The sequence below is a fragment of the Rhinopithecus roxellana genome, chromosome 10 (genome assembly GCF_007565055.1).
Source record: "Rhinopithecus roxellana isolate Shanxi Qingling chromosome 10, ASM756505v1, whole genome shotgun sequence".
Classification (NCBI taxonomy): Eukaryota; Metazoa; Chordata; class Mammalia; order Primates; family Cercopithecidae; genus Rhinopithecus; species Rhinopithecus roxellana.
The window spans coordinates 40,243,870-40,267,407 of NC_044558.1; the positions used below are offsets into that span (position 1 = coordinate 40,243,870).

The following is a 23,538-nucleotide window of genomic DNA, read 5'->3' on the forward strand; positions in this document are numbered from 1 at the left end:
TTGACCCATATTATATCATAGAAGCATTTAAAAAAGGGACAAGAAATTATTTGAAGGATGGTCATAAAGTTTTGAGGAGAGAACCAAATATGAATAAATATGAGCATGAGTTATTTTACTCAAACATATGAAGAGTGCACATTATCATGATAAAGGAAGAAAATGGGAGACTTCTATAGAAGAAGAAGAATAGGGATTTTGAAAGGTGCCTCTTTTAGTAAATTTTGTACACAGTCAATTGTAAAGAATTCAGTGGCTATGGCCTTGATAATCCTTATCATCTCCTCAAATAGCTGAAATATTAGTCAATACTGAAATAATTTTGAAAGGTATGCTTATATTTCACTTGTTTCCACTGAGTTGAAACATATAAATAAACCCTCCTAGCTTGGATAAGATGGCAGAATATTTGAAATTAAAGATATTAGATATACTTAACAAATCTAATTCTAATCTGGGAAAATGCTCATCCTAAAGGAAAAACAAATTTTGTATCTATTTTTTCTTAAACAAGTGAATCATATTTCTTCCAAAACTTTTGATAATTGTGTCTTTGCTGATACAATGTTAGGGCCAGGTGCAGTGGCTCACGTCTGTAATCCCAGCACTGTGGGAGGCCGAGGCAGGCGGATCACAAGGTCAGGAGATTGAGACCATCCTGACTAACACGGTGAAACCCCATCTCTACTAAAAATACAAAAATTAGCTGGGCGTGGTGGCAGGTGCCTGTAGTCCCAGCTACTCGGGAGGCTGAGGCAGGAGAATGGCATGAATCCAGAAGGCGGAGCTTGCAGTGAGCCAAGATCGCACCACTGCACTCCAGCCTGGGCGACAGAATGAGACTCCATCTCAAAAAAAAAAATAAAAATAAAAATAAAAAATAAATAAAATAAATAAATAAATAAATAAAATTTAGTAGTTGCAAATATTTCAAGCAGTTTTTAAAAATAAGCATAACGAGTTGCTTTTGAGAGCAACCAAAGGATGTATGGATGGCTGAATGGCGGAAGGAAGGAAGGAAAGAAAGAAAAAAGGAAGAAAAGAAGGAAAGAAAAGGAAGGAAAAGATGTACCAATATATAAATCTCCTGGCTAAAAAGTTCAACTTTATATCTAGGAAATGTCCATATATGTGGATCAACATTACCAGAGTTATTCACTAGAATGCAGTTTATAATTTTTAGTGATGGATAAGTGCTTTTAAGTATAAGGTATGCTTTGGGGCTTAATTCACAAAGTCAGAGCATATTACATTAGAAGGATTCTCAGAAGTCATCTAGCCAAATCCTGTCCATTTTAAGTGATGTACTGAAATTGACAATCACAGGAAACTGTTAAGTTAATCAACTAATGATTACAACAGTAGTGCGGTTCATATATACTGTAATATTTTACCTTATATTCATTTATGGCAGTACTATTTATGGGCACCTATTTCTGATATGTGGTTAAATTTTTACTCAATACTGCAGTTACTAACTTGCTGACTACACATCCAGCCAGAGAACTTCTTGAAGACATTCATGCCTTTTTTCATTTTTGTATACCTGACAAATAGCAGGTTCTCAGTAAACGTTTGTGACACTAATCCCCAATTCATATAAGCAAATGATTATAGTTGACATCAGAAAACCCATTATTGCCATAATAGTTCTCTTTGCCCTTGGTTGGTCCAGCTTCCAGACTTATTTCCAAGACAGGTTTTTAGACTTCTTACCACTAGAGGGCAGGAAATGCTTTGCAAAGGGAAAACGGTCCCTCTTGTGTTTGCTATTACTTCCCGGGAATAAATAACTTCATCACAAGAAGATTGAAGCTATCCCAGTTTAAGTTCTTTAGAAAAGCTACCATATTCTTTCCCTTTCCACTCAAACATTTTTGCTTTATTTGTAAGTTTGGTTCAAGTTGATTCATTTGGATTGTTGAAATATTTGTTCCCTTTCTTACAGGGAACCTTCTAAAACATTCTATAAAGATGCCTCCACTTGAAATGCTTTACAAACAACCCTATAAAAATTCAGTAGTGGCATCCTTGTATTTACGAGGCATCCCAAAGGCCTCCTGACATTTTTATTTTGATTAGCCTTCTGATGTAAGAACTCTCAGCTTCTAGAAGCTGAGTGAAATCCTCACACTTCTTTGACCTCTTATGTAATCAGATTAGATCTCGAGTCAACGATTTGTGCTGACTGCAATAGACAACCCAAACTTTTGACTGTGTTTTTCTTTTTGAATCCCCCCCTACCTTTCAAAATCACAGTCCCTTCCAGTGTGAGTGGAGTAACGGTGAACAATTCCGGTCGTAATGACTACCTCAGCGTTTCCTGGCTGCCGGCGCCCGGAGATGTGGATAACTATGAGGTGACGTTGTCTCATGACGGCAGGGTGGTTCAGTCCCTTGTCATTGCCAAGTCTGTCAGAGAATGTTCCTTCAGCTCCCTCATCCCAGGCCGCCTTTACACCGTGACCATAACTACAAGGAGTGGCAAGTATGAAAATCACTCCTTCAGCCAAGAGCGGACAGGTAAGGCTGTATGAAGGTTCAGAGCTCTGTAAGAACCAATTCACATGTGCCTCAGGGCACCACAGAGCTGTAGCAATTCTGTAATGATGGGATGAAAGGCCCTTGAGATCACAAAACTGTTATGGAGTCTTCGTATTTTAACCCAAGAAACTCCTTATGTGAGCAGACCCTGTGTGACTAGAATTTCTATTATATTCAAATAGCGTAAAAAGTATTACTGTTTGGCCGGGCGCGGTGGCTCAAGCCTGTAATCCCAGCACTTTGGGAGACCAAGGCGGGTGGATCACGAGGTCAGGAGATCGAGACCATCCTGGCTAACACGGTGAAACCTTGTCTCTACTAAAAATACAAAAAATTAGCTGGGCGTGCTGGCGGGCGCCTGTAGTCCCAGCTACTCGGGAGGCTGAGGCAGGAGAATGGCATGAACCTGGGAGGTGGAGCTCGCAGTGAGCCGAGATCGCGCCACTGCACTCCAGCCTGGGAGACAGTGAGACTCCGTCTCAAAAAAAAAAAAAAAAAAGTATTCCCATCTATGGAGTACTTTTTGGTTGCTAGGACCTGGCTTTATATGTCTTAACTAACCCATATGAACGCCTTATTGAGATAGTCATTGTTATGATTCCCATTTTACAGATCAGGAAACCAAGGTTCGGGGAGGTCAAGTAACTTGCCCAGCTGTTTACCTTGTTAAACACCCAGTCTGTTTCAGATCCTGGTTTTAAACCCAGTTCTGAATAACTCCAGTGCCTACAAAGCTCTCCATCCTAAAATTCATCCTGAAATGTCTGCTGGTCAAAACCACTATTCATCCTTTTTTACACAAGGTGAAAATGTGAACTTTTATGGTTCTGGGATTAGGCAGCAAAAATCTTAGCAAAGGAAATGAATGTTCAGTCCAATGTGCTGGAAAGAATTAAATTTAAATAGCTACCATTTTCCCAATATATTTATGCTTTCTGGGGTTTATACCTGAGATTTCTGCTTAAGGTTGGCATCAATACATTGTCAAATGTTTCCTACTAAGCTATGAGTTTATTTCTGTATTTTAAAATGTCAGTTTTTCCATGAGGTTCTGGGACAATTGTCCTTATCCTATTACATAGCACAGGACCTGGGACTTAGTAGGCACTCAGTAAATATTTGGCAAAGGAATAACCAGAAATCACTTAGATCAGGGGTTCCACCTGGGAGTCCATGGTTCATGGGAGACTTTACGAATGTAGTAACCCCTGAAATTGTTTATGAAGTGGCTGGGGATAGGAAAGATATATGCATTTCTTTGAGAAGTAAGAGTCCATGGCTTTTATCAGATTCTCATGGTTTCTGTGACCCCCAAAAAGCTAAGAACCTCTGATTTATATTGTTACAGAATGCTGGCATTGAAGGGGTCCTTAGAATGATCTAATCATATTTCCCCATTTGGATATAAATGAAATCCCAGAGAAGGAGTGTGGCTTCTCCAAGGTTGCAGGGCTGGCCGGTAGTGGAGCTCAGCCTAGCTCCAGTGCTATGTCTATTCCATCACACTGTATCCTAGAGCACTAGTCAGGGATATAAAGAGATTATCCCTACCCTTAAATAATTTTAAGCCCAGTTACACTGACAATCACAATAATGACTTAGATCTGAAAAGCAGATTTCTATTTACAAAGCAGTCTTATGTCAGGGTCTCATATTAATCAACTTGGAGTGTAAAAATCACCAGAAATTAAAGGATGTGTTACCTAACCACCAACCCCTTGCTTCCTTCCAATGTCAATTCATGATGATTTCCTATCCGTATGACTTTACTATTGCAAAGCCTTTTGCTGAGATTGATTTTAAATGCAAGAAAGTGATTCTTTATTCAGTGCATCCTCTTGACTCCTTGACCAGCATGAACTTGGACTTGGTGCATGACTAATGGAAGCAAATTATTGCCCCCGACAAATCAGTTTAACTGGAGAGTCATGTCTGAGTTGTTCTCTTGATGATTTTGGCTGATTATCTTAATGCCCCTTTCCATTTCTGATGCTCTTGTTCTACACTTTGGGTGAAAATACCAATATTTCTAATTCTGTATCACATCATCTCACTGTGTAGCAAGGCAGGTCTCCACAAATTATCCCCTGTTCTACCCGGTGAGCTCCTTATTGACTTAACGTGGTATTCAGCCAGGTTTTTCTTCCTGTAATAGTTGCTTTGCCTTCAGCAAATTGCCTGGATCATTGACCTTTCTTAGCCCATGCATGCCACTTCATAATTTCCTCTCCTTAACTCTGTGATGACTGTATTCTAACAACACTGTAATTGGTTTTAGGTAAATATCTTGGAGAAAGCATATCTGTCCTTGCTCCATATCTGTGGTGAGCTATATTCCAAATGCTAATCAGTAAACACAATGCAACAAAGGATGCTAATGCAACTTGTAGGTGTGAGAAGCGTATGAAAAATGGAGCTTCTATGCCAAAATACTGAAATTTCTGGATCATTTCATGATTTGAGAAAAAGTAGAGGAGAAAAATTGGACACAGTCTTGGCATGCGGTCAGATCAGAAACCCCTAATACATACCAAATACAGAGAGAGGCTGTACAGGCCTAGAGGACATGGTAGTATTGGGACAAGAGTTTAGTACCCTGGATCTGAGTTCATGCGTCTTTTCAATGCTCCTCCTCAAATATGTATAATGTCCAGTTACAGTGAAATAGTAATGAATCTGTGGCCTACTGTTGAATTAAAATTCAGCCCCAAATGGAAAAATGAAATCTCCTTAATATCATGCTCTAAATACAGAATTGCCTTGTTCCACAGCGTTCCTAGTAACATGCATATATTTATGTACTGGTTGGGGAGGGAACCACAGATAGACAGAATGGTTTTGTTTATATATTAGAAAGAACCTCACATGCACAAAATTGTATTAATCATAATTCTTGGTTCAAGAAACCATGCATCCCCTCAGAGGCCGAGGTGGGCGAATCATGAGGTCAGGAGTTGGAGACCAGCTTGGCCAATATGGTGAAACCCCATCTCTACTAAAAATATAAAAAACTAGCTAGGCATAGTGGCAGGCACCTATAATCCCAGCTACTTGGGAGGCTGAGGCAGGAGAATCACTTGAACCAGAAGGTGGAGTTTCCAGTGAGCCAACATAACATCACTGCACTCCAGCCCGGGCGACAGTGATGTCTCAAAAAAAAAAAAAAAAGGAAAAGAAAAAAGAAACCATGCATCAACTGCCACCTTTACTTTTTAGGCATCTAGTTAGTAATTTTTAATAATTTAACATGTACACAAGAAACCAACCACTACCTAAAATAAAAGCTAGGATCTTGACAATAACCTACATCGAAATACGTGGTCCCCACCTCACGAATTCACTCAAAAGTAGCCAACATCTTGACTCCTGTGTTCACCTCTCGCTTGCTTCCCATCTTGCATAGTTTTATTGCATTTATATACAGGCCTAAAATTATTGGTTTTAAAATTTTTTGTTGTTTTTAACATTATTTAAAAGGTATTTTTGATGCAGTATTTAATATCAGGGACTTAGATGTTTTACTTATTAAATAGATAAGATTCATCCATATTTTGTTTTGATATTAGGGACAAGAAATCCCTATTTTTGTGTTTTGAGTTAAGGAATTAATTATAACTATTATATAACATTCACTGTGTGTATGTGTGTATATGTATATATTCATTATCCAGTCTCCTGTACATATTCTTCCACACTTGGTTTTTATAGGGTTTTTTTATTTTGCCAGTCAAATGGATATAAAACAGTATTTCACTGTGGTTTTGACTTGCATTTCCTTGATCACAAATAATGTGGAAAATCTCTTCATTTATTATGCAATTAACCATATGTGTTTCTTCTTGATTTTTATTTTTCTTTTCTTTTCTTTTTTTTTTTAATGAGACAGAGTCTCGCTCCATCACCCAGGCTGGAGTGCAGGGGCTTGATGTGATCTCAGCTCACCGCAACCTGCTCCTCCTGGGTTCGAGTGATTCTTCCATCTCTGCCTACCGAGTAGCTGGAACTACAGGTGTGCACCACAATGCCCTGCTAATTTTTGTGTTTTAGTGGAGATGGGCTTTCACCATGTTGGCCAGGCTGTTCTCAAACTTCTGACCTCAAGTGATCTGCCCGCCTCAGCCTCCCAAAGTGTTAGGATTATAGGTGTGAGCCACCGTGCATAGCCTCATTTTTTTTTGGTGGGGATTGGGGAGATTGCTTATATTCTTAGTAACTTTTGAGTCAGCAAGGTATGCTGGAATTATCTATATCATTTACCATCACTCATATTAATCATCAGCCATCATGTTTAATGTTCCATCTTATACATGACATTTTGTGCAGGCAAACAGCAGGCTTAGAATGAGTTCATCAGCTTCTGTTAAAAGATCCATTTAATCACTCCACATAGTGTAACAGTCTTTCCCCTCCAGAAATTTGTGATCTAAGGTCTAAGATTTTTCTTTTTAATACACACAATAATATTCTACTCTTTCTTTTTTATTGTCCCGGGTTGTCATCTGTGATCAATTACTCACTCAGAATTAATACATATTTAGTCATTCTCTGTTTCCTTTTCAGTGCCTGACAAAGTCCAGGGAGTCAGTGTTAGCAACTCAGCCAGGAGTGACTATTTAAGGGTATCCTGGGTGCATGCCACTGGAGACTTTGATTACTATGAAGTCACCATTAAAAACAAAAACAACTTCATTGAAACCAAAAGCATTCCCAAGTCGGAAAACGAATGTGTATTTGTTCAGCTAGTCCCTGGACGGTTGTACAGTGTCACTGTTACTACAAAAAGTGGACAATATGAAGCCAGTGAACAAGGGAATGGGAGAACAAGTAAGTGAAACGATTACAAAATCCGACAGTTGGTTGGACTTGAAAGTCTCTGAGTAATTTATCTGAACCTTGAATTTTTTCTGCTTATTCATTAGTACATTACATTCCCAGTAAGTCTCGCTTGGCGCTAACATCATTTAGCCAAGCCATGGCCTATAATTACAGAATATTTATTGGTAGATAAAAGCAAACATAGTGAGAGAGCAAGAGAGCAAGAAGGCTAAATGTCCCATTTTTCTTCCCTGTCTTCCTGCATCATGGCATTTAAATTCTAGACTTCTTGTTTTATCTTATGGTCGAGATCATAACTCATTTTATAATTATGTTCTACCAATGCTGATCATGTAACATTTATGTCAGGGAAAAAAATTACAATTTTAATAGCTGCTTCCAATTTTTCTTGTTTAATTATGCATGAAGTAGTGCTAGTGGTTTATTTGGGGAAGGGAGATGTTGCCAGTTCCTTGAATGTGATTCATAAATTATTATGTAGGTAAACTCTGATCAGTTCCTTTCCTGAAATGTCTTCTCATTTTTCTCCCTAGTTCCAGAGCCTGTTAAGGATCTAACATTGTGGAACAGGAGCACTGAAGACTTGCATGTGACTTGGTCAGGAGCTAATGGGGATGTTGACCAGTATGAGATCCAGCTGCTCTTCAATGACATGAAAGTATTCCCTCCTTTTCACCTTGTAAATACTGCAACTGAGTATCGATTTACTTCCCTAACACCAGGCCGCCAATACAAAATTCTTGTCTTGACGATTAGTGGAGATGTACAGCAGTCAGCCTTCATTGAGGGCTTCACAGGTAATGTGAAATACTGTTCTTGAACCTGAACAGATGCAGTGGTGTATTTACCTTTGGGTAGTCCAGGCATTTCGATTGAGGATTTGGAAGGGTAAAAGAGAGAGAGCAAGAAGGGACAAAGTCATCTTGATAGTGACAATGATGTTGTCCAACCTGGATGAACGAAAATAAAGTATGATGTCAGTGGCGGGGGGGGGGGGTGCTTTCAGAGAAATAGCAATGAACTGATGTGATTAGCTATTGCTTGTGAGGCACACAGATTAAGAATTGTTACTTGGAAATCACTTCTTTAGAACTCTTTTAGGAGTGTTGCCATAGTAGTTAACATGTACTGACAGTTCACCATGAACCAGACCCATAGCAAAGCATTCTATGTCTACATCTTGTTCAGTCTTCACAATGCTCTGGGAGGCCGAGGCAGGAGGATAGCTTGAGCTCAGGAGTTCAAGCACAGCCTGGACAACATGACAAAACCCTGTCTCTACAAAAAAATACAAAAAATTCGCCGGGCATGGTGGTGTGTGCCTGTAGTCCCACCTACTGGGAAGGTGGAAGGTGGGAGGATCACCTGAGCCCAGGAGGTATAGGCTGCAGTGAGCCATAATCATGCACTGCACTCCAGCCTGAACAACAGAGCAAGACCCTGCCTCAAAATATAAAATAAGAATCAATCTTCACAACTCTATTGGCTGGTTAGTATTATCATCACTGCCGTTTTTCCTAATGAAGAAACTGAGACTTACAGAGGTCAAGTAATTTGCCTGTAGTCCCACAGCTAGTGAGTGAGAAAACCAAAACTTGGACCAAGGCACCCTAACTAGCCCATCGCTATATAATTAACATTCCTCATTTGCACTCACCGGCCTTGACTTCCCCCTAAGCTTTCCCCATCAACTTCAGTTCACACAGAAAAATCAGAGAAAAATGGCACATTGTACTTTCTTTTTCATGTGAGTTCTCTCAGTGGGTGCCAAAACATCAGAAGCATTCAAAACTTTGGTTGAAAATTTCAACAGTTCATTCTTTAAGTGATGACTTTTAAATTTATTTTCTTTTTTAGTTCCTAGTGCTGTCAAAAATATTCACATTTCTCCTAATGGAGCAACAGAGAGCCTGACGGTGAACTGGACTCCTGGTGGGGGAGACGTTGATTCCTACACGGTGTCGGCATTCAGGCACAGTCAAAAGGTTGACTCTCAGACTGTTCCCAAGCACATCTTTGAGCACACGTTCCACAGACTGGAGGCCGGGGAGCAGTACCGGATCATGATTGCCTCAGTCAGCGGGTCCCTGAAGAATCAGATAAACGTGGTTGGGCGGACAGGTGAGCATCCACCTGGAGAAGGGCTAGATTGTAGAATGCCTCATGGTTCTCCAAAATGGGACAGTGAATGGGCTCAGCTATTCACAAACCCAAATTTAAACCCACCAAAGTTTGTATAATTCAATGGTTTCAAGAGCCTTACTCATTTATTCTTTGTATTTTTCTTTTAATAGAGATCTTCAAAACAAATGAAAGGGAATCAGAAACCAAATCATTTGAACAAATTTTTATACTTGCTAAAGGATAATAAAATTTTAAATTTTAACAAGCAGGCTGGGCATGGTGGCTCACGCCTGTAATCCCAGCACCATGCCTGGAAGGCCAAGGCAGGTAGATTGCTTGAGTTCAGGAGTTTGAGGCTAGCCCGGACAACATAGCTAAACCCCATTTCTACTAAAAATACAAAAAATTAGCCAGGCGTGGTGGCGCACACCTGTACTTCCAGCTGCTTGGGAGGCTGAGGTGGAAGAATCACCTGAGCCTGGGAGGTCAAGGCTGCAGTGAGCTGTGATCATGCCACTGCACTCCAGCCTGGGTAACCAGAGTGAGACCCTGTCTAAATAAATAAATAAATAAATAAATTTTAATATGGAGACTTCCATAATTATGCATTTTTCAAAAGTTCTACCTTTTAAGAACAAGTACACATCTGTGCCATCTACTTTACCTGGTAGAGCTAAAAAAAAAAACAAGTATCAAATGTATAAATAAATCTGTTTACATCAATATCACTATTCATGTATTATTTTTGAAAGATCTCTAGTCATACTACAGTCCTCTTACAGATGAGGAAAGTATGGCTCAGAAAGTTTACGAAACAGTATCAAGGATACATATATAATAAGACCTAAAGCTATAATTCAAGTCTAGGTCTGTCTGGCCCCAAACCTCATGCCCTCTCCACTGTGACACAATACTTCTTAGATGTCTCCCATTCTCATGACCACTTATTTAGCTGTGGGGCCTGAGATTTCTATACCATGCCCTACTATGCCTCTATTTCATATCTATGTTTATATCTTTATCTGCATATCTTTAACCCTATGACAAACCCTGTGTTAGAAAGTGGGCATTTGGCTGGGCGCAGTGGCTCATGCCTGTAATCCCAGCACTTTGGGAGGCTGAGGCGGGTGGGTCACGAAGTCAAGAGATTGAGAGCATCCTGGCCAACATGGTGAAAACCCATCTCTACTAAAAATACCAAAAAAAAACAAATTAGCTGGGCATGGTGGTGCAGACCTGTAGTCCCAGCTACTCAGGAGGCTGAGGCAGGAGAATCACTTGAACCTGGGAGGTGGATGTTGCAATGAGCCAAGATCTGCATTCCAGCCTGGTGACAGAGTGAGACTCTGTCTCAGAAAAAATAAAGTGGGCATTCAGTAGCAAGGCAGAGCCCCTGACCTTAAGAACATTATAATCTAGTGAAGGAGACAGAAAAGTAAAAGGCAATGACAATAAAACATGGTAAGTGCTAAGATAAAAGTGGTTATGAGATGTTAGAGGAGCAAACAAGAAGAATCAGGGAAGGCTTTCAGGAGGAAGTAATATTTAAAGAAAGACTAGGAAGTCATCCAGATGAAGTATAAGTTGACTTGGTTCCAACAGAGAAAGCAAAGCCCTGGAGGTAGGAGAACGGATGGCACATTTGGGGACCTACACCTTATTTGGTATACTAGAATAAAGGCTGGGCATGGTGGCTCATGCCTGTAATCCTAGCACTTTGGGAGGCCAAGGTGAGTGGATAGCCTGAGTCCAGGTGTTCAAAACCAGCCTGGGCAATGTAGCAAAACCCCATCTCTACTAAAAGCATAAAAACAAAAGTATACTAGAATAAAAAATGTGAGCCATGTGACCAGGTAAGTAGATAGACCAAATCACGAAGAGCTTTGTTTGCCTGTGAAGGTGTTTTGGAATTATGGAGAGCCACTGTAGGGCCATCAGCATGGGAGTGCTATAAAAATATGCTAGATAGAGTCTGCAGATTGAAAGACTGGGAGGTAAGGACGCAAGTGACTGGTCAGTAGGCAGTTGCAATAATGTATGGTCTCATTTATACTTGCTAAAGGATATGATATGGTTCTCAGGTAGTGGCAGCATACAGAGAGTGGCTAGATTCAAGAGATAGAAGATTTAGGATACAGAAATAAAACTCCTATTTGATTATATAGACAAGGTTGAGAGTGACAATTGAAGTTTCTGACTTGAACCAAGAGATAGAGACAAAAGACAATGAGAACATTGTAGGAGGGAGATGAGGAGTCCAATTTGGATGTGTTGAGTGTTGGGTGTCTGTGGTACATTCAGGGAGAGATGTGATTTGCAAAAGCAGGAGAAACAACTGAAAGTTTAAATTCAGGAGTTGTCACCTTATGGGTGACACTTCAAACCATGGACATAGATGAAATCTAAGAAGATTATGTAGAATGAGAAGATTATGTAGAATGAGAAATGTTTTCATGGAGCAGTTTGGTAACACCGTTTTCATGGAATCTGCAAAGGGATATTTAGTAGTGCACTAAGGCCTAGGGTGAAAAAGTAAATATCCTCAGATAAAAACTTGAAAGAAGATTTTAAGAAACTTCTATGAACATAGGACAGAAAATATTATTATAATAACAATAATACTATTTTGCCTTTCACTTCAGGAGCTATAGAACAAATACTAGTATATACTACCGCTGAAGTCAAGACTTGAATTTTTGACCTTAGTTAATGTTAGTAATAAAAATCTAAACAAGAAACATAATTCACTATCAAACCCACATTCACTGAATATGAACGTGCTCAGCATTCTTCACTTTCTAGACTCATAGGTATGCACCACTCTGCATATTTATCAGGGCCACCTTCACTAACTTTTCTATCTGAGATCCTATTTAAATTCAGAGAAAAAAATGGAGAATCAAAGTAGTTGTACAGACAGGTTAAGCCAGGAAATCCTTTCTCCTCTTTTCTCCATAAGGGCACACAGAAAGTATCTATGCCACACAAATAAAGCAAACGCATCATCTACCTGCAGTTGATTCAGGAGTTTTTCTCAATTGATTACTTTACCCTAAGTGATAAAATCTGTATTTTGTTGCTCCACTTGTCTCTCTGCAGTTCCAGCATCTGTCCAAGGAGTAATTGCAGACAATGCATACAGCAGTCATTCCTTAATAGTAAGTTGGCAAAAAGCTGCTGGTGTGGCAGAAAGATACGACATCCTGCTTCTGACTGAAAATGGAATCCTTCTGCGCAACACATCAGAGCCAGCCACCACTAAGCAACACAAATTTGAAGATCTGACACCAGGCAAGAAATACAAGATACAGATCCTAACTGTCAGTGGAGGCCTCTTTAGCAAGGAAGCCCAGACTGAAGGCCGAACAGGTAATTAGCACAGCATAATGTTTTGTAGCACATATTGCCAATGTCTACTATTGTGTAAGAACCACAGGGTGAGAGGGATGAAGCAACATTGGGAGATGGTATCTATCTCTTGATATGCTGGGAACATTCACCCTGATTTGCCACTTCCATGTCAGTTTCCCTATCCACACAGGACTCAGCCCACCACACTCTGATTCTGATTTTTCATTAATATTGGTGCTATTAGCTTTCTATTGCTACTGTAATAAAATATCACAATCTTAGTGGCTTAAAACCACCCAAATTTATTATTTTCTAGTCCTGAAGGTTAGAGTCTGAAAAATGGTTTTTGGGGACTGAAATGAAGACATCAGGGCTGTGTTTCCTGTAGGGACTTTCGGGGGAGAATCCACTCCTTGCCTTTTTCAGCTTCTGAGGCTGCCCACATTCCTTGGCTCGTGTCCCCCTCCCAACGATGACATTGCTCCAATCTCTGCATGGGACCTTACATTTCTTTCTCTGCTCTCCTGCCTCCCTCTTCCATCTTTTAAGGACTCTTGTGATTACCTTGGTCACCAACCGGACAATCCAGGATAATTCCTTCGTCTCAAGATCCTTAACTTAATCACATCTACAAAGCCCTTTTTGCCACAGAAGGTAACATATTCACAGGTTCTGGGGATTAGGACATGGACATCTTTGGGGCTATTCAGATAACCACATTGGCCTAATTGATTGATAACTTATTTAGTAAGTACATAGGTCTGAAGGCGGGGATGATAAGTTATGTTGACGGGGACATAAAGATAAATCAGGCATGCTTCTCGTCCTTAAAGAGCTGACTGATGAGACAGACACATGGACAAATAATGGCAATGCATTGTGATAAAGAGTACATATAAGAGAGGGATGTCTGGCATTCAGGGAAGCATGGAGCTCAGGCAGAATTGGGACATCTTCATAAAAGTGACATTTCAGTACTGTCTTGAAGGATGAAGAAATTCTCCTTATAGAGAGAAGGTAGAATACTTTGTACAGACAGCCTGTCCTGTGCAAAGACCAGGAGGTATGAACAGGAGAAAGGAGAAGTTGTGGGTGGCTGAAATGTGTGTTGCATGATGGAAAGGTGAGGCTGAAAGCCAGATTGGAGCCAAATTAGACGGTGCCTGGTAGCCTTCCTCAGGAGTTTTTTTATCTTAAAGCAATACAAATTTTTTAGCCAGAGAGCAATTGTTTTGTAATAAAAGATTTATCTTTAAAAAGATAAATCAGATAGCAATGGGGCAATGGATTGAATGGAAATGAACCAGAGGTGAGGAGATCCACCTATTAATTCATGTATTATTGAGTACATACTATAGGTTAGGCACTGTTCTAACTGCTCGATATACAGAAATGAATAAAAAATTCCCATGGTCATTATGCTTATAGTCTAGTGGGGAAGAAAGTCAATAAACAAAATAAATACGTAAAAGATATAGGAGGCTGGGTGGTAATAAAGACCAAGAAGGAAATTAAATTAGGAAAGTAGGATAGCAAGAGTTGGGGCTTACAATTTTATCTATCTATCTATCTATCTATCTATGGTTATTATTATTATTATTATTACTATTATTATTATTTTGGAGACAGTGTCTCGCTCTGGCACCAAGCTGGAGTGCAGTGGAACAATCTCAATTCACTGCAACCTCTGCCTCCTAGGCTCAAACAATCCTCCCATCTGAGCCTCCCAAGTAGTTGGGACTTCAGGAATGTGCCACCACGCCCAGCTAATTTTTGTACTTCCTTGTAGAGACAGGGTTTCTCCATGTTGCCTAGGCTGGTCTCACACTCCTAGGCTCAAGAGATCCACCTGCCTCAGCCTCCCAAAGTGTTGGGATTACAGGCATAAGACACATGCCTGGTCAAGGGGCTTACAATTTTTTTTTTTTGAGACAGAATCTCCCTCTGTTACCCAAGCTGGAGTGCAGTGGTGCAATCTCAGCTCATCACAACCTCCACCTCCTGGATTCAAACAGTTCTCCTGCCTCAGCCTCCCGAGTAGAGTAGCTGGGATTAAAGGTGTGCACTACCACGCCCAGCTAATTTTTACATTTTTAGTAGAGATGGGGTTTCGCCATGTTGGCCAGGCTGGTCTTGAACTTTTGACCTCAGGTGATCCACCCTTCTCAGCCTCCCAAAGTGCTGGGATTACAGGCATGAGCCACTGCACCCAGCTGGGACTTACAATTTTAGGTAGTACAGTCCCCGAAGACTTCACTGAGGCAGTGACATTTGAGTAAAACTCTGAAAGAAATGAGAAAGTCATGCAAATATTTGGGTATTTAGAAGCACAGCCAATGCCAAAGCAAAGACCCTGAGTGGGTGTGTGTCTGACCTGTTGGAGGAACAGTAAAGAGGCCCATATGACTGGAACAGAGTGAGCGCAAATGAGTGGGGGGGATGCAGTTGGACAGGTAATGGGGTCATGACATGACTGCAGTCATAGGAGAAGGACCAACAGCTGAACGAATGTAGGGGCTCTCATGAAGAATAGTGGATACAGTCAAGAAATATTTTTGCATTAGCTAAGGTGGCACTTGGGAGCTGAGTGGATTACAGAGGAAGGAATAGAAGATTCCAGAGTTTCTACCTAGGATGTCTGGTAGAAGATGATGCCATTAATTGAGATAAGAGAAGCAGGAGGAGAGAGGGTCAGGCAAAAATCCACAGAGTTCAGCTGTGTATTGAATTTGAGGTGCCTGAGTGACTTGCAGAGAGAGGGGACCATAGGCATTTGGAAATACGGATTTGAGCTCAGAAGAGTAGTGAGCTGGACATAAAAAGATCTGGACCAGAATGCTAGTTGAATCCATAAATTGAATGAGACTGATTGCTCAGCTAGGGCTATAGAATATGAAGGAAACAAAGGATGGATCCATGGGAAATAACTTGTAAGGACCTGGCAAAAGGAGCGGAGAAAGCAAAAAGAGCCTGAGAAAGAGCATTTGAGGTGGAGAAAAGAGAACTCAGGCGAAATCAAGGCAGATGTCCTGTTCTGTTTCTACTGGCATCTTAAGCCTTCTGAGGAATCAGACAGCATCTGTGCCAGCAGTTTGCAAGGAGGCGGTTTCTAGCAGCACTTGACCTTGCCAAGAGGTAGCACAGAAGTCCAAAAGGGTTTGCAAAATTCTAACATGAAGCTTTTTGAAAAATGCTTTTGGCTTTTCCTATTGTTTCTGTTTCCTATATCACTGAATCCAACTTCCTCTTTCTGTTTGCTTTTCCCTTTCTTTCCTACCTGCTCTCTTCTCCTCACTGCATTTCCCTCCCTCATTCTCTTGCTCCTCGACTTTTCCAGTCCCAGCAGCTGTCACCAACCTGAGGATCACAGAGAACTCCACCAGGCACCTGTCCTTCCACTGGACCGCCTCAGAGGGGGAGCTCAGCTGGTACAACATCTTTTTGTACAACCCAGATGGGAATCTCCAGGAGAGAGCTCAAGTTGACCCGCAAGTCCAGAGCTTCTCTTTCCAGAACTTGCTACAAGGCCGAATGTACAAGATGGTGATTGTAACTCACAGTGGGGAGCTGTCTAATGAGTCTTTCATATTTGGTAGAACAGGTAAGACCAAGACCCACGCAGTAATGCATCGTGGGGGAATTGTCCCGGTATTCACTGGCTTTTCCTGGGTTAGTCCTTAGTTTCCTATTCTATTCAGGATGTAGCTTTATATGACATTTGTGACTTTCAGGCTGTTTGACCCTAAATCGCACCTTTGATTATGTATAACTGATTTGTGGCCAGTGTTTGCACTAGGTTCTGCTCTTTTGCCTCCACTTGTTTACTTCCTAGGGCTTGGTAAAAAATGAATGTGCTTCCTCCTCTTGACATCAAACTGTACAAGAGGGCCGTAACCCATCATAGTTTAATTCAAGCCATACCCTTCAGCTTTCTAACAAGAAATAGATGGAGAGGAGAGCAGGAGCAGAGAAGGGCAACCACAAATATAACAAACAGGCAGTGACTGCTGTGAATTAGAAACATAGCACTAGATGAAGTGAAAACACAGAGTTCCAGGAAAGTGAAAGACATCTCTCTGGGCTGCAAATAAAAAACAGAATCTACCCTTTTCCCATAATTTGAGTCTTTAATCTCCTATTCAAAAAAAAAATTTTTTTTTTTGAGACAAGTTCTCGCTGTGTTGCCCAGGCTGGAGTGCAGTGATGCCAGCACTGGCTCCCTGCAGCCTCGACCTCCTGGGTTCAAGTGATCCTCTTGCTTCAGCCTCCCAAGTAGCTGGGACGACAGACACATGACACCATGTATAGCAAACTTTTAATTTTTTAATTTTTATTTTTTATAGAGATGGGGGCCTCCCTATATTGCCCAGGCTGGTCTTGAACTCCTTGGCTAAAGCAGTCCTCTGCCTTGACCTCCCAAAGTGCTAGAATTAGAGGCATGAGCCACCACGCCCAGCCAACCTATTCAATTCTTTTTTCTCATTTGACAATAGTTTTAGGTGCTCTTCTGTGCCAGGTACATGGCCCACTGCTGTAATATGATGGTGAACAAGACTGTCAAGGGCGCTGCCCTCACAAAACTCTGGAATAGCGGGGAGGGAAGAGGACAGGGACAGATCATTAAAGGGAGATGATTTGGGAATGCCTTAAATTCTGTGAAAAAAATGATGTGTCATGATAGTGACTTGGCAGGACAAGCAACTACTTTAGATAGGAGAAGGCATTTCAGCAGAGAACTAAAGGTGAGGGGAGCCATGTGGGAACATATTCCAAGGGCACCCAACAGAAGTTCTGTTTGTCTTTTAAAAGGAGTGAAGAAGAGCTGCGATAAGCCTCAGCCACAGATAGAATTGCCTACCTGTCATCATTTCTGAGGCAGCCCTTTGCACATCTTTCCTCACCTGCTCATTAATGCTTAGAAGTCCTCCAATGTGGCAACAGTCTTCATTCTCCAAAGAATAGCAAAGCTATTGGGATGGACGGCAGCGTGACTAATCTATACAATGATAGGAGTGACTGTTAACACTTCTCTCCCTAAATGAAGTTGTACCAATACAGATTTTATAAGAAAGAGCACAAGAGAACTGAGAACCTAAAGGAGGATAGAGAGGACGTAAAGAGACCCGGAGAGGGTTGCTATGGAATGGTGGCTGCAATGACATAGGCCACACTGGGGAGGAGGTGGAACCTTGTATACACATTTTCTGGGCCTTTTTAAATAAGCTAAATGACAACGATTTATTCATCATTTATGAAGATTTCATTTTACATGCTTATCAGGGTGCATGTGGCAAGCATCTAGAAGTCACCACCTGTTTTGTTTTAATTTACACCATATCTCTAGTCCATACACCCTTAAAGTTAAATAGCCTGAAATGTAGGCAAGATCTGACTATAATATGTACAGCTCACCCACATGCCCAACATAGCATATACTCTCACCTGTGGGCCAAAATGGCTTTGTTTCTGTTTTGTTCTCATTAAGAATTTTTCTTCTGTTTAAGTCCCAGCCTCTGTGAGTCATCTCAGGGGGTCCAATCGGAACATGACAGACAGCCTTTGGTTCAGCTGGAGTCCAGCCTCTGGGGACTTTGACTTTTATGAGCTGATTCTCTATAATCCCAATGGCACAAAGAAAGAGAACTGGAAAGACAAGGACCTGACGGAGTGGCAGTTTCACGGCCTTGTTCCTGGAAGGAAGTACACGCTGTGGGTGGTAACTCACAGTGGAGATCTCAGCAATAAAGTCACAGCGGAGAGCAGAACAGGTGAGAAGCCCAGGTGCAAGTGGCCAAGGGGTGGTGGGAAGTAGCTTCCGGAGACACATTTTGATTCTGATTTTAATGACGAGATAAAGCCAATAATGGTATACCCTGTGCTAGCCCCTGAACTTGGGAAGGGACTGTGGTACAACAGATAAAGGACAAGGCTACGGTCCAAAAGAACTAAGTCCTTAGCTTAGCTCTATGAATCTGGGCAAGTCATTGAGCATCTCTAGGCCTCAGTTTCCTTATCTGCAAAGTGGGGATAATCATATACATCATCACTGTGTGGCTATCACCAGTGCACCCTAACTGTTTTTATGTCATGGGCACACATAGATGTCTGTGTGTCACCCTGGGGTTAATCAACAAGGCTATTTGCAATTGGACATAATTGTCTGTGGACGTCAGCTCTGCACCCCAAAATCTGATGGAATTAATACCTTCACACACTTGTAACCCATTCGGAGCACACTCATGCTCCACAGCACCATGGTAAGGAAGATCTGGCTATGAATATTTAAGAAAACATATACGAGGCTGGGCACCGTGGCTCACGCCTGTAATCCCAGTACTTTGGGAGGCCGAGGTGGATGGATCACTTGAGGTCAGGAGTTCGAGAACAGCCTGGGCAACAAGAGGAAACCCTGTCTCTACTAAAAATACAAAAATTAGCCAGGCGTAGTGGTGGCACCTGTAATCCCAGCTACCTGGGAGATGGAGGTTGCAGTGAGCCAAGATCAGGCCACTGTACTTCAGCCTGGGCGGCAAGAGCAAAACTCTGTCTCGAAAAAAAAAGAAAAAGAAAAAGAAAAGAAAAGGTACATAAAATGCTCCAGGACAGTGCCTTACACATAATAAACACTATTAATGAAAGCTCCTGCTACTATATTATCATATTATCTCTTCCTACAAAGTACATTAAAAGTGTGTCTGATGTTACTCAGCTATCTTTTTTGTATGTGTTATGGCATAGATGTGATTATGTGATTTTTCACTTTCTCCTATATTCAGCTCCAAGTCCTCCCAGTCTTATGTCATTTGCTGACATTGCAAACACATCCTTGGCCATCACGTGGAAGGGGCCCCCAGACTGGACAGACTACAATGACTTTGAGCTGCAGTGGTTGCCCAGAGATGCACTTACTGTCTTCAACCCCTACAACAACAGAAAATCAGAGGGACGCATTGTGTATGGTCTTCGTCCAGGGAGATCCTATCAATTCAGTGTCAAGACTGTCAGTGGTGATTCCTGGAAAACTTACAGCAAACCAATTTTTGGAACTGTGAGGACAAGTATGACATGTTTTCCTATTCTTGTTTCTCAGATGGAGTGAGGGGAAATATATGTTCAACATCTTACTCAAATAGGGCTTGGATTAAATCCGTATTTTTACATGGGATTGGTCTGGATTTGAATTCAGGCAGAAGTCTATGTAGATTTGTTCATTCATTCAACATTAACAACAAGGGACAATAAAGAAATAATCTCTCTGCCCTCATGGGGCTTACAATTAGGTAGGACGTACTATTTGTAAATAGACATTATATTTTGGGTATGACGAGGGAAGTAAATGGTACTATAGAGGCACTGGTTGGGTAATCTGACCCAATACAAGAGAACTTCTTGGAAAAGGAAACATCCAAATAGACACCTAAAGAAAGAAAGTTACCAGGTAGAGGTGGGGGAAGAAGTGGAGAATATTCCAGGTCGAGAGAATAAAATATTCCAAGATCAGAGAGGAGGGAGAGTACAAGATCTACTAACAGGGGAACAGAAAGAAGTTAATTTGGCCATAGCATAAAAGGTAAGGATTAAGGGAATCAGATAATAAAATGTTTTGTATTCCATGGTAACTACTTTGAACTTTATTTTGGACCAACTGGAGCCACTCAATTTTAGCAGAGATATCATAATCATTATTTACACTTTAGAAAGTTACTCTGGGTACAGTGTAGAGAATAGACTGAAAGAGGCAAAACTAGAAGCAGAGGGATCATAGGACATACTGCTGTATGTCCCTGAGATAAAAATACTTTGACGACGAAGCATATACTAGTTTCTTCCCAAAGGCATTTTGGGATAGATACTATCACCCTCAAAGAAAGACAGGTTTTCAATGTAGGGACTTTAATCCAAATATTTGTGTTTCAATAATACCCAGTAGAAGTAGTTTCTGGGATCAGATCAGATAGTTTTTGGTTGTTGATAAAATGCATAGTTGAAAGTTAGACATTTAAGCATTTTAATAAAGTCAGACATTTTTAATAAGCATTAATACTATAACAAGTATAACTTTTATGCCACATTGTATCCAAAGAGCAGTTATTTGTGTGTCAAGAGAAATATGTGAAAAAGAACTAAGAGTTTTAGTTTATGGCAAGCTCAGGCTGAGTTTTCAGTGGCTGACTGTGGGCTGTGTTCATGAAATCTGTTAAGCAGAACACCCTGCACTGGTTACCAAACCCAGGTCAGGACTCTGAACGCTTCTGCCCATTGCATCTGGTATTAGAGTCACCAGAGAAACATAATGCAAGCACTGGATGGAACAAAGCTTTACTTACATAGGGAGGAGACAGAGTAAGATCAGCCTCAACAGTATGCGTCAGTCCCTCATGGCCAGCTGCAGTGGTTGCCCAGAGATGCACTTGCTGTCTTCAACCCTGACAACAACAGAAAACAGAAGGGCACATTGTGTATGGTCTCTTCCAGCAGCCAATGCAGGGCAGTTGACTAAGTGCACCACTCTCAGGCCACAGTAGAAGGACCCTGTCCTGTCTCCTCAGAGGACAACTGTAGCATTGGTGTTCACCATCTGCCATGTGACACACAGGCGTAAGCAGAACAAAAGAGCATACATTGGGCTTGCAACAGGGAACGATACTCCCACACAAGGCAATGAGCCCAGCACAGGCTGTGTAGGCTCTCGATCTCTTGGTAAGAAAGTATCTTAAGCTCAAGGGCCATTTCTTACATAGCCAAACGGGGGTCGATAGACTATGCACACGAGACTGCCTTTCCCAACAGCCTTGCAGGTACTCAGTTTAAGAGCTCATATGACTCTGTTAAAGGCTGGGCTTATAGATCACAACTGGACTGTTGTATTCAGTCCTGGATGCTAGAATTTAAGTGAGGCATTTACCAAACTGGTGTTTGTGCCCAGGGGAGTGCCCAGGAGGACAAAAAAACTGCCATGAAGAAGGACTCAGTGTTGTATTTTATGAGGAATGATGACTAGTGGAACCTGTTGTTTGTTTGTTTGTTTGTTTTTTCGAGGCTTGTATTTATTAGGATCAGGTGAGGCTATGGGTAACAGAAATTCCAAAATAGCAGAAGTTTAAATAGAATAGAAGTTTGTAATTTTCATGTAAAATCATTCCAGTACTCAATTTCTCACAGATATGCTTCAACCATAATGAATGATTTGCAGTTCTCAATTTTCTACCATCCTACTCCCGGCACCTCCTCCTTTGGTACCTGGGTTTGTGGTTTTTCTCTACGCAGAATGCCTCTTTCTTGATATCTTGGCAGAGTGTCACCTCTGCCTTACAGCTTTTACTAACTCCTGCTGATAACTAATAGCCAGCAGCTGAAAGTTGCGTGTCACCCCCCCCCCCACCCCCAACATAGCACCTTCTCTCGCCATTTCTTCTGGTATGTTTTCCTTTCTGCCTTCTATTATGGCTATTTGGACTCATTTCCATTCCTGCAGGTTAGGGCTAACATCTTACTTACCTCTGTACTATTCATAATCCCCAGAAGAGGACCTGGCCCATAGTAGGTACTTGTTTCTGTCAACACGTGAAATAAGTGTTCACTCCACTTTCTTTTTGTTTGCATGGCTTCAGAGGAGGACATAATTCTTAACTTTGCTCCTCTATAGGTAAGTTGTTTTGCCCCCTCTGGCTTCTTTCAGGAATTTTTCTTTATCTTTGATTATCTGTAGTGTGAAAACGATATGCCTAGGCATAGTTTTTTTGGCATCTATCCTCCTTGGTGTTTTCTGAGCTTCCTGGATCTGTGGTTGGTGTCTAACATTTATTTGTGGGAAATTCTTAGTCATTCTTGTTTCAAATATTTCTTCAGTTCCCTTCTTTCTCCTTCTGGTATTCCCATTTTGTGTAGGATACACTTTTTGTGGTTGTTCCACGGTCCTTGGATATTCTGTTCTGCTTTTCAGTCTTTCTTTGCTTTTCCATTTGGGAGGTCTCTACTGATAGATCCTCAAGGCTCAGAGACTGTCCTCAGCCATGTCTAGCTACTAAGAAGTCCATCAAGGTATTCTTCATTTCTGTCACAGTGATTTGATCTCTAGCATTTATTTTTGGTTCTTTCTTAGGACTTTCATCTCTCTGTTTACATCACCCACCTGTTCTTGAATGTTGTCTACTTTGTCCATTAGAGCCCTTAACATGTTGATGACTGTTGTTTTAAATTCCTGGTCTGATGGTTCCAATATTCCTGCCATATCTAACTTGTGGTTCTGGATCCTTGTTCAGTTTCTTCAAGCTATTTATTTTTTCCTTTAGTAGGCCTTGTGATTTTTTATTGATAGCTTGATACGACATACTACGTAAAAGAAACTGCCGTAAATTGGTGTTTGGTGGGGCAGTGATGAAGCATGGGGGAGGAGAAGTGCTTTAGAGTCCTACGATTAGGTCTAGTCTTCTAGCGAGCTTATGCCTCCAAGCTGTGAACTTTGCAGGTACTTCTCAGCACCCATGGTTGAAGTGGCTGGGGTTTGGTTATTCCCCTGGCCCAGGTCAGTTGGGCTCTGATAAAACCCCAGCAGGTTAGGCTTTGGGTAGATTCCACTGAGGGCAGAGTGCTCTAATGTGTTTCAAAACAGTTCTTTTGTTCCCCCCCTTTCAGAAACACAGGGGGATTTTTCTTCGATATTCACTGTGAGAACCTGGTTGA

General features: G+C 41.2%; 1 protein-coding gene and 1 long non-coding RNA gene across 5 annotated transcripts in view; one reads left to right on the plus strand and one right to left on the minus strand.

Moving 5' to 3' along the window:
• Window positions 1-23,538, plus strand: part of PTPRB (protein tyrosine phosphatase receptor type B) — a 133,174-nt gene that overhangs the window by 67,261 nt on the left and 42,375 nt on the right. For both annotated transcript variants that reach the window (XM_010358716.2, XM_010358714.2), the window contains 8 exons: window positions 2,260-2,523; window positions 7,105-7,368; window positions 7,914-8,177; window positions 9,238-9,501; window positions 12,604-12,873; window positions 16,193-16,456; window positions 18,360-18,623; window positions 19,632-19,913. In XM_010358716.2, coding sequence (XP_010357018.2) covers window positions 2,260-2,523; window positions 7,105-7,368; window positions 7,914-8,177; window positions 9,238-9,501; window positions 12,604-12,873; window positions 16,193-16,456; window positions 18,360-18,623; window positions 19,632-19,913 — 2,136 coding nt within the window. The remainder of the gene's footprint in view (window positions 1-2,259; window positions 2,524-7,104; window positions 7,369-7,913; window positions 8,178-9,237; window positions 9,502-12,603; window positions 12,874-16,192; window positions 16,457-18,359; window positions 18,624-19,631; window positions 19,914-23,538) is intronic.
• The window catches only part of LOC115899986, a 108,303-nt gene that overhangs the window by 3,427 nt on the left and 81,338 nt on the right, over window positions 1-23,538 (minus strand). For 2 of the 3 annotated variants that reach the window (XR_004059631.1, XR_004059633.1), the window contains 4 exons: window positions 21,183-21,281; window positions 18,298-18,545; window positions 17,757-17,851; window positions 8,171-8,330 (listed from right to left, as the gene is read on the minus strand). This is a non-coding gene — a long non-coding RNA (uncharacterized LOC115899986). Of the gene's footprint in view, window positions 1-8,170; window positions 8,331-17,756; window positions 17,852-18,297; window positions 18,546-21,182; window positions 21,282-23,538 lie in introns of those variants that run through there. The other variant, XR_004059632.1, reaches the window with a different exon arrangement.